General features: G+C 34.2%; 1 protein-coding gene across 7 annotated transcripts in view; it reads right to left on the bottom strand.

Annotated features, from left to right (window-relative positions):
- RELCH (RAB11 binding and LisH domain, coiled-coil and HEAT repeat containing) overlaps positions 1–12,734 on the bottom strand; it is an 80,912-nt gene that overhangs the window by 54,791 nt on the left and 13,387 nt on the right. For 5 of the 7 annotated variants that reach the window (XM_042806761.1, XM_042806760.1, XM_042806759.1 and 2 more), the window contains exons 2-5: positions 10,350–10,439; positions 2,071–2,142; positions 1,907–1,962; positions 1,682–1,795 (exon numbers count right to left, since the gene is read on the bottom strand). In XM_042806761.1, the coding sequence (XP_042662695.1) occupies positions 1,682–1,795; positions 1,907–1,962; positions 2,071–2,142; positions 10,350–10,439 (332 nt within the window). The remainder of the gene's footprint in view (positions 1–1,681; positions 1,796–1,906; positions 1,963–2,070; positions 2,143–10,349; positions 10,440–12,734) is intronic. The other 2 variants (XM_042806765.1, XM_042806762.1) reach the window with 1 other exon arrangement.

Raw genomic sequence — 12,734 nt, forward strand, 5'->3', positions numbered from 1 at the left:
AAGGGCAGCTCTAGGTAATGTTCTCAAGACAGGACCTTCCAAAACCACATAGATCACAATTTACTTTTTTTCTAGGACATGAATACTTCAGAATCAAATATAACATTGATCAAATTCTAGCAGAAGTCAGTGCAGTTGACAGAAAGCTTTCTACTTACAGGGGCATAATTTTGTTCCCATCTCATTCACAAATACAGGTGCAATTTTCCAGAAGCAGACAGTCAAAAAGCTCTGTAGATGACTGACAGCTGGGGTGCAGATTCTCCGTGAAATTTGGACATAACTGTACTAATGGTGCAGAGGTGTAAACAATATTGGGGCCTTCTGTCTCTAACCAGTACTCTACATCCTTCCTTTATTCACTGACATGTTATCATCCTATTACAAGATTATTTCATGTCTGTATATATAAATAAGCATTTGCACTGTTATACATAAGTTGTGATGGTCTCTATAATGGACATAAGTTTCTATTTATTTTTCTATTTTTAACTATTCTACTGTTCACAATTTTCACTATATTTTTCCATAGTCTGGTTGCATACACCTATTTGAAGAAGATTATTTTCTGAAAGAATGATGTGAATAATATAGAAAAAAAATGTGCATTCTATGTGTTAACTGTAGTATGTTTACATTTACTTTTCTGAATTAAGAACTTGCCTGCATTGTTTTTTTTGCCCTTGTAAAATAAAACATTTTCAGTTGAGAACACATATAAAGTAAGGATAAATTATTCATCTTTTCTCTTTGTGAGGCTTTATCCTCACAAGTATTTACATGGAACCCAGAACTGTTAAATTAAAATCTTAAGTGGATGATCCAGAAATTTTATTAACAACCCTTTTTCTTTACAGATTAGGATATGAACTGTAGGATCAATATAGGAGGACTAGTTACAGATGCAAGTGGTTGAAATTCAGTATTTAACAGTGAATTCAATATTTAACTGTTCTGGCAATATTCCAGTTTTGTGCTGAATATATATTGGGTGTTGATGTTACTGGGTGTTTTGTTTACCCAGCAACAGTCAGAATGTAATCAGAACCTTCCAAAAATTTGAAGAAATTTTCCCCATGAAATGCAAGCCAATAGAGACATAAAACCAATCATCTTGAGAAAAATGCATCAAAGCACAGCTGTGTTTGGAAATATATAAGACAACACCTTATTATCGAGACCTTCTCCAAGACTGTATTCAATCCCACAGTATGATTAAGTATACTCATACATATATAGTTATATGCCCAGGAGGTAAGAAAGAATGAGCATACTGTATTTCTTGCAAAAATCAACTGTGTATGATTTAAGGAAAAGATTACAGTCAAAATTTTACTACATCCAGATCCTTGAGTTTAACTGAAACGGTGTCCAACAGAACCCAGGAAAGTGTAAAAGTACCTATAGCTCATGGTATTTTCTTCTTTTGCTTCCTCTCAAGGATGCAAGCACTCCATCTCCTTCCTACAAGTTTTAGGAAAATACCCCTCAAACTGCTGTGTTTTCAAACCATGCTTTATATATGAAAATGCTAACTGGCATGTTTAACTCTTAGCATATTCACATGTATGAAGTGAACTACATGCACAGGAAAACTCATTTAAGTTCAGCTGAGTTTATTACAAGATCAAAGTATGGAAAGCAGGCATGTAAAAAAAATAAACCCACAAGAATACTTTACCTGATCATGATTTTCATCTGAAAATGTTATTGATGTAAGCTTGTAACTATTCTTCAATAAAAATTCATTAACTAGGAAGTTTAGAGCTCTTTTCTCAAGAGGTCTGATTGGCTCCTGGAAAAAAAAGAAAACAATACACTACATCTTTGGTTCATCTTCCTGGCAACTACGGAAGCATATCCATCTTAAAGTCCATGCAAAGCTCAGTTATCACCAGCCACCTACCTGAATTTCAGGACTTGATTTATAATTTTTTCGTTCCTGCAAAGGAACTTCATTTTCTGGGGAGGAAAAAGAAGTAACTAAATTTTACTCTTTCACATAGGATGAGCTCAGCTACTTCTACATTGTTCAAAGTAGAGACTTAAGAAAAGGTTTATGTACACCACCTGCAGCCTGAGTCAGGTTGGCTCGGAGGGCCTGTATGGTCTCCTTGGCTTTCCGTAGTTCAAACTCCAGGACTGGACAGGGATTTGGATTAAACACACACAGGCATCCAACCAAGGCAAGGGAAACAAAAATAAAATATAAAAAGCAAGGATGGGTGTGAAAAAAAATACAGTTTGTATTAAACAGAAAGCATGCAATCTTTATGGAACTTATGAACACATGCAGCAGAGTTGGTCTGAAAGCAAACTGGTGAACATTTTCCATAGTTTCATTGGCCTTAAGTTACCTAAATCAAAATTTCAAGCTGTCTGACAAGGACTCGCTGTAGGGTTTTGGGGTTTTTTTTTCTTTTGTTTGTTTGTTTGTTTGGGTTTTTTTGTGGTTTGTTTGGGTTTTTTTGGTTTTTTTTTGCTTGCTTTTAACTTTGCATATTACTGGGAAACACTTGTTACTTGTTACCCATTCTTACAATCAGCTGAAACTGTCAGATGTTTTAACTTCTTGGGGCAAGGGGAGTATATGGGCAATCAGAGTACACATCTAAACAAAGCAAATACATGCTGGTAGCAGAGGAAGCTGTCTCCATGTAGCAAAGCTTAAACCATGAAGTGAATGTACTGTCCTATTGAGACTACAAATCTTTTTTGAAAATAAAAATATACACTGAATTTTTAATAGTTTAAATGGCAGAAATTGAAATGTACTTTATTTCTACTACTAAGAATAATCTCATTTAAAATATCTAGCTAAAAATAGTGGAGTTTCAGGAATAACCTGGAGTCGACCAAGATTGTGAATTTAGTTGAATAGATCTGAGATGCACAAGTCGTGGTGGCAGGGGGGGAAGGCAAAATATGTGGCTCTCCTGTAATACAGAGAACCCTGAAACAAAGATTTATTTGCTCCATTATTCTTAAAATTTTCTAGTGATTCTAGACTATACAACTCTTTCAATGATCTAGAGTCAGTGTTACAAACTCAAAAATACGTATTTCTAGCTGCTGTTGTCACCTGCTTCACCTCCCCACCCTCCTGGTCACTGTTAGGAGTTTCTCATGTTCCTCCAAAAAGGGCCAGCAGTGCTTTGTTTGCACTGGAATTTCATGTTTTGATGTTGAGGTCATATGCATACCATGGCTTCAGATTTCAAAACCGTGTACCTCTGCAAAACATAGTAAATGTTCTTTTTATAGCCATTTACAGTTAGAGCATCTAAGGGAACCTATTTAAGGAATTACCAGATAATTACATGCATTTCATTAATTCTCAGGTTAATCTAACCACACTTAAATATACAGTTACCAGGAAGTATTCTCGTACTTAACGAGAAGAGATGAGCACAAAACAGCTATCATACTGAAGTATTTAAACTATTCTAAATGGATTATCTAACATTTACTTAATTCCCATGCAAAACTAAAAATGTTGTAGCTGTTTTTAATAAGAAAATATTAACGAGATTTTTAATCATTGCCTGTAAACAATTTAACATGAACTTTGAAATATTTACAGAGGACAATGCATGGCAGAAACACTGCATCGGCTCTTGCTTGTAAGTAATGCGACTGAAGACTGCAAATAAAATGGTTTCCTCTCTCAAACATCTGTTAATAAGAATCTTTTGATAATTAGCATGCATGGAAAAAAAGATTCACTCAGTTTGCATTTATCCATAAAAACTGGAGTAACTACAGTACACCACATTTGCTACATGAAAGTAACTTGTTTGATGCACAGAATTTTACTGCAGCAATACAAAAGCGCAACTGAGGATACGATGAGTAAAATATGTAAAATCTCTCTAGTATTCAGCAATGCTGATCTGCAAATACTTCTGTGCAACAAAGTCAGAAAATGCTCTTGTAGTAAAGTATCTAATAATTTTCGCAATTCCTTGCATTTGGGTTACTAATTCACAGTTACAATTCTAAGTTGTACGCTACTAATTTGTTAGTTTTTGAAAATTGTAAAGAAATCAAATTAAGTAATTCTTCTGACAGAAATTACTATGTGTTAACATTTTATTCTTGTAAAATATTTTCAAAGACCAGAACAGTTGCAGATCAGGAGTGCCCTGCACTAGAATGATATAAATAATAATAAAAAAAAAGTTAGAAAAACAACACAAACTAGGAAAAACTCAGGAATCCCATTAAGGAAAATAGGAGTAAGACATGTCTGAAGGCATAGAAAGCCAAAAAACTCATGTCAGACAAACCCATGTCAGACGGCAAGAATTAATTTTTAGTGAACAGTCATGATGCTGAAAATTCTTTGAAGCCATTAGGACTTTACCCATTCAACCTTAAAAGGAGATTACTCTGCTGCATGTTTCTCTGTATACAGTGGAAAATTCTGGACATAGTATATTCAAGAAGTTGTCACCTTGCAGTATGTCACAACAGCCACATACTTCTACAACACAGCATTGTTACAGTTGTACCTCATCTCTTGGTCTCACTAATGCCACCACTGTAATTGTCATCATACAAACCTTGATGCATCTAAATAATAAATTTAGCTTTTAGTTGAAGTTTGTTTGCAGTTTTTTTTAATATAAGCATAAATATTTGTAAATAGCTAAAACATATTTTAATTCACATTTTAAATTATGATTAAAAGCTCTTTATTTTAGAAGCTATACAGAAATGCAATCTTCTACCAAAATACATAATTATTTTTAACTCAGTATGTGTACTAATGAAATTAACACTGGAAAACCCCATTTGTTGATGATATGACATTCTCTTAAATAAAAAAAAGCAATGACTAACCCCTTTCTATGTAACCATTGTCAAGTATCAACTTTTAAAATAAATGACCTGATCTCTCTCCACCGCTCCTCCTCTTGTAAAGATTATGTACCTTAGAGAAATAAAGCTTTCAAAAGCATTGATAAAGCCAACTACAGTTTAACTTCATGCTTGACTGAACTGAAAACATGTATAACATTACAGTATTTGGAGAAAGGATCTGACACTCCTTAAGAACGATGCATAAAAGATATTTGCTGCAGACAGCTTAGGAAAGCAACGAACCAAATTGATACTAACTCTTCATCAGGAAAGCAAAGAACAGAAATTTAGAGCTTGGAGGTTGGTTAATCTTCCTACAAGGAAAGGGCATTTCTGAACAATCTGTTTTGCCTTAGAGGAGGAAACCGTTATGAATTTATGTAGTTCTCTTGCTTTTTCTTTTTATAAAAGAACACAAATAACTACAGCTACCATTGTGAAAATTAAAAAAAAAAAATTAAACTTACTTAAAAGAGCTGAATCTTTCAAGCAAACAACTAAGCATTAGACCAAGATTTTCAGATTAGCAATTTTTAAATGTTTCCATTTTCACCTTAAAAGAGAAGTGCCTATCAGGAGTGGGTAGCTTGCCTGCTCAGCTTCAAAATTTAAAAACGAAGCTTTCTCAAGGATCTTACGCTATTCACTCATGTCTCTTAATAACTTCATAAATTACTGAACCACACATTGAGAAGGTAGGTATAAAGAACAATCTGTGATCTGGGATATTGAATAAGTTGAGATCTACATAAATAGCAGCCTCGTGGGGCCAAGGCCAAAATGTGGAAGAAATACACAGTACTTCTAAAAATTTTCAGTACTTGTTTATGTATAAGCAGTAATTTTTTCCAATTATACTAGAATTTAATATACTACATATTAATTATCTTGTCAGACTTTTGAGTATTTCAGTATGAAGTATTTCAGACAACAGTAGAAAGGTAGTTTTCTGTTTTGAGGCCACTAAATGGCATTCTGGCATTTTCTTTTAAACTTAGTTTTTCTCTGAAGTATCAAGGGCCCCTGTGCTTACCTAGCTTTCCTCAAATTTGGGCATACTGTTACAAGTTTTATTATTGTTGGTTTCTTAACTGTCATTTCAAGTTCTTCCTCCTTGTAAAGTAAATGTAGAACTCTAGATGTCCTAAATGATGCCCTCTAAAACATGTATGACATCTTATTACATTTGACAGATTTGTGCACACATTTTGAGTCAATCAGAAGAAATCTAAATTCTCTGACTGCAGTTAGCAGTGAAGCCACTATCACAATATACTTCAGGACCTGAGGCTTCCTAATTCCTACTTCCCTGATACAAGTCTTAAGAAGAAAAGAAGTGACCACGTTTACAGTCAGTGTAAAACACTTCAGGACCTGAACCAAAATGTTGTACGACAGCATGAGATGTGCCTGTCAAGCTACAAAAATTATGATCAGGAGTTCATGAGTAAGCTAACAGAGAACCTGTTACCATTTTAATAGTGGGAAGCCAACATTTGATTCAGCCTCATTAATGCTTTTAAGTTAATGAGACAGGACCAGCTACAAAGAAGCCATGAACTACAGAAGACTTCTCTTCAGGATCAACCCTTGGAGACTTTCAACCTGGAAGGAAATTAATTGTTTAACAGGGCTTAAGATAGGAAATGGAAAGACAAAACCAGGCCCACTTCCAGGATGAACAAATTGAACACACAATGGTAGCAAGTGATTGTGGTATCACACATGCTTTTTGTGTTTTGGGGTTTCATGGTTTTTTTTTTTTGTTTGTTTGGTTTTTTTTTTTCCCCTTAAGATTCTCCTTTAATTTTGATAGCACACAAGTAACTGTACTTGTTAAAAAACAAACAAAAAGGCTCTATAAAAAGCAGAAACTACAAATTTAAGTCTAGATAAATGAAATATACAAAAATAATCTAATGGTTTTTGAACCTCTTTCTTCCCTTCAAATCCTGACAGAGACACTATTTATTCTGCTGATCAGAGATACATAGACTAGTCAGAAATCAATGCTAACGCGTGGAGATCTGAGGACACAAATGAGAATTCATTTTATTATAATTGAAAACAGTAGTTGTCAAAGGCAGGTTAGCAATACTAATTATTTTGAATTATGCAAAGTAGGGGTTTTAGATCGCAAACTTATTTGTGCACACAGTCAATTTAACTTGTAGCAGAAGATTCAGTTCCTTAGATTGAATGTCAGATGACCTATTTACATCAAATGCTGTGGGTATTTGACTTCACTTTAGGCATACTCTTACTCCACAGGAATGGAACAGGTTTTCCATTCTCTGTTATTTTTGTGAAAATGAGTATTTGGAGGAGGTTTACTAAGCCTAATAAATCCTTCAGTCTTGACTTTATCTTAGCAACAATTGTTTCAGCACTTAATACATGAATCTAGTTTCAAGACTTATTAGCCTTAGAGAACAGGTTGTTTCCATCTAGTAAATTGCAAGCTCTGAGGATGCATATATTTTTTGAAACTCTTTGTGAATTACAAATCTATTACCCACTGTGTTATGCTGCTCTCTATATTTATGTTAAGATCAGGCAGGTAAGGAAGAAACTTACGGGTAGTTTCGTCATGCTCATCCACATCCTGACTGGCTTTTGTGATCTGCATCTTTTCAGTCAAACTGACAATTATACTATAGAAGAGACTCATTTAGCTTTCTTCAGTCTGACTTCCCAAGAGACAAGTTCACACCAACTATTCAAAAACGTTTGCTTCTCGGCCAAATTTTGATTCTAATGCCAGATGGAATGAACCAGGCTAACAGATTTGAAATACTGAAATCCATTTCAAACAACAGTCTTTGTAGTTTTTTCAGGAATTTCTGGATTGGTAAAATAAAAAAATGTGGCAGCTAAGTCTAACACCATCCATAACAACAAAAACAGAAATACAATGGCTTTGGATGGTATACATGCACATTTTTTCATTTGGTGCTTTCTAACATGGCTGTGGTATAGAAGTATTCATAACTGGGTGTGTTACAACTTCACTTTTAAAGTTCTTCTGATTCAGGACTAGTTTCTTTTAGTGACTGATGTGTATTTATTTCCCATCCTTCATTTGACATTTGACTAGGGAATTGATATGGAAATCATGAGTTCTGTGCAAACAGTAAAAAGCAAAGGTAACTGCACAAGAAACGCATTTACAAAAAGAAACTATTCAAACCTCACTTGGAGAGCTATCAAAAGAAAAATATGAACTATCAGATCATGGCCTCAAGCTTTCAAAACAGATTACAATTTTATCTCCTAAGCATCAAAGCTCTTCACTGAGAAGAAAGAATATGAGAAGAAATAAGAAGGGTGGACTTTCAGTTACGTTTCAAAGTGCATTTGCAGCTAAGAACTGCTTCAAAAGCAGAAGTTATAAGCCAGAGTTTGTTCAAAGAAGGAACTGGATATGAAAAAATTTTGAAACCTTTACTGACATAATTTTTTAATGTGCAAATTAAATATTTACCAGTTTCCTGATGTTTATTGCTCAGGTAGATGGTTTTAAAAAGAATTGAGACAAAAGATTTTAAGCATTTATTACTGAAACAGAATTTTAAGTAGAAATAGGATATTTTTGAAAACTTTGAGTCTTTACAAACATCCAGAAATAATATCTGGTCTTGCTTTGTTCAAGTTGATATGTCACTTCTCAACAACTCTTCAAAAAACCTCTCTAAAGAAACACAGAAATGTAATGTAAATATCTTGTCATATAATTTGCTTGTCTGTTACATATGACAGTGGTCAATTAATATACTGCAATCTAAAAAAAAAAAAAAAAAATCTCTATTTTAGGATGTACTTAGTTAAACTTAATATTTAATTTTAGGATGTATTAATTTTATACCGGAAGTCACTATAATGTTCTGCCAGAAAATTAACAGTTCTACTGGATGCCATTTCTGACTGATCTTGACTTTCTATAAGCATCTCTAATCCAATTCAGTTACAAAGGACAGCTCCAAGCAAAGATCAAACTAGCTCTCTCAGTAATACTATTGCCAAGAAATACTGACTAGATACAGGAAAATCCTACCAAGATGATGAAAAAACCAAAATAATTGGAATTTCCTTGTATTCCAGGGCACAATTCAGAAATACTTGGGTTCCTCAAACACATTTTGTTTAGAAGATTAACTGTGTATTTACAACTATTGCTCCTTGAAACAGACAACATATACTGAAGACGACAGTATTTAGATAGTAATAGGAATCTGGAAGTTTCCATATAAATTGTAGAACAGTAAGTGCCCATAGTTCCAGACCAGAGCACCAAAATACCTGAATTTGCTTCACATTCAATGAATTTAATCCAGTCCTTTACCTCAGAAACACTGTCTGGGTAAGAAAAATTACATTTTACCAACACTTCTGTTTCTTCTCCCCGGGTCGATACTGTTTGCCATTTCTCACTGACAGATAGAGGAAATTTCAGAATCAAGATCCTGTACAGAACTACGTTTCACGAGCCTTTTCTTTGCTTAAGAACATGACAGTGTTTCTGCTAGGGTGAAGCATGGTGGTTTTTGAACAGAGACAGTGTGGACTAGAGACATAACAGTCTGCATAATTTCAGGTTTCATAAAGCTGAACCATGTGAACAAAGGTCACAGTGTGGACAACCTTCATGTGCTCATGATATTAAACAATATTAACTAACAAGAAGTAAACAGCTCTGCAGCAGTTCCTGGAGAACTTTTCTATGTTTGTCTGTAGAGGCTGTGAATATCTATCTGAACTTAGAAAAAAGCCTGGATTAGAGAAACATGGTTCACATGCAAAACAGATTATTATACTAATTTCCACTGTAAGAGAAAAGCAGCCTCTGTGTTTGGCAAGATAATCATAAATCCTGAAATGCCACAGGCTCCTAAGTTCAGAACAAGGGCAAGAGGCAAGAAAACCCTGTCACTTTTTTGAAATAATCTTATACAATCAAGAAATCAAATGTGAGAGAAGAAAAGTATTACAAGTAAAATTTGTAGTAAAGAAGATTTACGGAACTGAGAAAATCCCAAATTTACTCTGGGTTTGGTAATGCTTGTTTGATCTATGTGTAAGCTATACTTAAAAGATGACTTGCTACAGATCTTTCCATCAGAAAGCTATTACCCATGTAGTAGTCTGTGACTACTACATAGAATATTTTAGCATATGTTTTAGCTAAACAGTAGTAGTCAGTAGGCAATATCAAGATACTGTTCTATTGTCAAAAATGGGGAACAATTTTCAAGTATACTGCTTGCTTCTACCTTGGTGATATCTGGAATCATACAGAAGTACACCTGCCTGAATATTTATAGTACAAGTGTCTAAAACATCATTATATCATTAAGTGGTGAGTTACACCACCACAATAATGTCCCGTCATCTTCAGGAATGTTAATTTAAATATACTTGTGCTAGAAACAAGTCAAACAATCAAGTTATTATTCTATGATTCCTAAACCATACAAAAAACTTACCTGCTACTCTTTCATCCGTTTCCCTATTGCCATCATCAGAGTATCTTGCAAAATCTAAGGAATCGAGAGTACTGATGCTTCCAGCACGATCTTAAGGGGAAGAAAAAAAGAAAAAAAAAAGAAAAGTCAGAAAAAATCTTAAAGAGTTGACTGGTTTTGGTAGAGAAAGTCAAAACATCTTCTAATTTCAGAATCTATAAATTAAAGGCTAAGTGTTCTGCAAGACTGAACTTTTACTGCATATGCTAAAAGTCTGTCTCTAAGTAAAGAGTATGTCAGTAAATTTGAAAACAAAACAAAACAAAACAAACATTGTTACAGCAAGTTAATGAACAGACACTGCAAGAAATTCACCCTTGCTCCCTGCAAAAGGTGTAATTTCTACCCTGTCCACAGCAGAGGAGGAACAGTTCAGTGTAGCACTTCCCTTCTTCCACAAGGGCCTGGGACCTCTGCTTGGACATGCAGGTGACCACGGACAAGAAACCAAATACAAACAGTTCTGCAACAAGTTTCAAGCAGGTCTGTTTGCATTTTACAGAAACCTGTAACTGCCCCAAATGTTTTACTTCCTTTTCCCTTTTTTAGTATTTTAAAGCATGTTAATGTGACTAAATACATTTCTACATATCTCTTAATCTAACCACTAACTTCAGGACATACCCACTTAATACAATATATACTAAGGAATGCCTTACCTAGTAAAATTAAAGCAAAGTAAGTACAGTTCATGCTACTGCAGATATATTATTCACATTCTAGAATTAAACATAATAAAAAAAAAAACCATTCAAGAAATTCAATAAGCAGCATCATGTTTTGATCTGACCTTGACATTTTTCATTTTAGGGAAAAAAAAAAAATCAATTTTAGTAATTTCGAGTCTGTTGAAGCACACATTCACCTTTTTAATAGGCAAATGTGCAAAGAAATTACTCTGTGACAGAACTCAAAATAAATAGAACATGTTCCTAACACAATTGAATGTGGAGAAATTATATTAAGGAACTTGGTATCTTCGCCTCCTTTTGAAATTAATTTCTATGTGGCACTTCAGAAATAATTTTGTTAGAGCTCTTGTCACATTAACAAAGAACAAATTCCACAGAGCTGTCAAAAAAAAACCCAAAACCTTTGTAACTGTCAGTGGAAATAGAAGCAATTTCATCACTTGTCAGTCAAATTCTGTCCTGACTAACATCATAAAAAGTATGTAGATCCCCCCCAGTTCTGCATTATGTCAAAAAAAAAATAACCCCGAACCTGATCTATTAATGAGTTTCTTTTTTGCATGTTTGAGCCTAAGTTGTCCCTTAACGTCTTGCAACACCCTATCTACATACAGGCCAGCATTAGACTGAAGTAAGAACACCTGGACTGAGACTGATTAAAGCATCTACACTTACCTGAAAAGCAATAGAGAACACTAAATTTGCCAAGTCTAGCTGAGTTACACAGTACCAAAACTAAAGTGCTCGGCAACCCTAACTGGGTTTTATGGACATAAAGTATATGATAGTACACATTTACATTTATTCACATTTTTTTTTCCCCCCATGACTATGCTTTGTCATCCAGGCAATGAAAGACTGTTGCTTCTCAATGAGTCACTATTCAGTATTTAGTTTTAAAACTCACTGTTCAGTTGCAGATTTTAGTCTTATCTATTGCATTTTTTCTAGACATGAATCTGATTTAATAATTCTCTCTAGGCTGTTCTATAGCACTTAACAGCATAGTTATTTTTACATAGTTATTTTACTCTTTCTACTGTGTATTTGCAAAACAGACTATTGTGAAAAAAATAAACCAGATTTTATATATGGGGAGTCACAGTTAGAGTGGTTAAATTCTAAAGTAAACATTAATTTTGCATGGACAGCATGAAAGCCTTCAGAGTTGACTTTTCAAAACACCTAACACTTAGTTCAGTAAATATTGCTCCAATGTATTTCACTGGGAGCTGCAAGATCATTTTTTGAAATCAAATTCTAGACTCAGGTTAAAGAGAAAGACAACATTCAAATAGAGATCATAATGAAACACTGATACTTAAGGAAAGTGACCTACTCATATATAGCATCACTATGGCAAAAGCAGAAATACAACTCTGTTTCCTCCTGCAGTCTTGACATGCTCACAGATCAATTTGCTAATTGTCTTATGAAGTAGGTAACATCACAGAAATAATGCTCAAATTTTCAGGTAGTCAACCACATCATAATTACTTAAGTGTCCAAAGCTGTAAGCAACAAAACATTTTTCATATAACTTGTGGCACACTTTCGAGGCAAAGGCTCTCCCCCTACAACTGATAAAACAAATCCAGCCATAGAAGACAAATGTATTTGCTAAAGCAGCCAGAAACTTCTTGAAGGAAACAGC

Source organism: Tyto alba, unplaced genomic scaffold, assembly GCF_018691265.1.
Source record: "Tyto alba isolate M040663 unplaced genomic scaffold, T.alba_DEE_v4.0 Super-Scaffold_48, whole genome shotgun sequence".
Classification (NCBI taxonomy): Eukaryota; Metazoa; Chordata; class Aves; order Strigiformes; family Tytonidae; genus Tyto; species Tyto alba.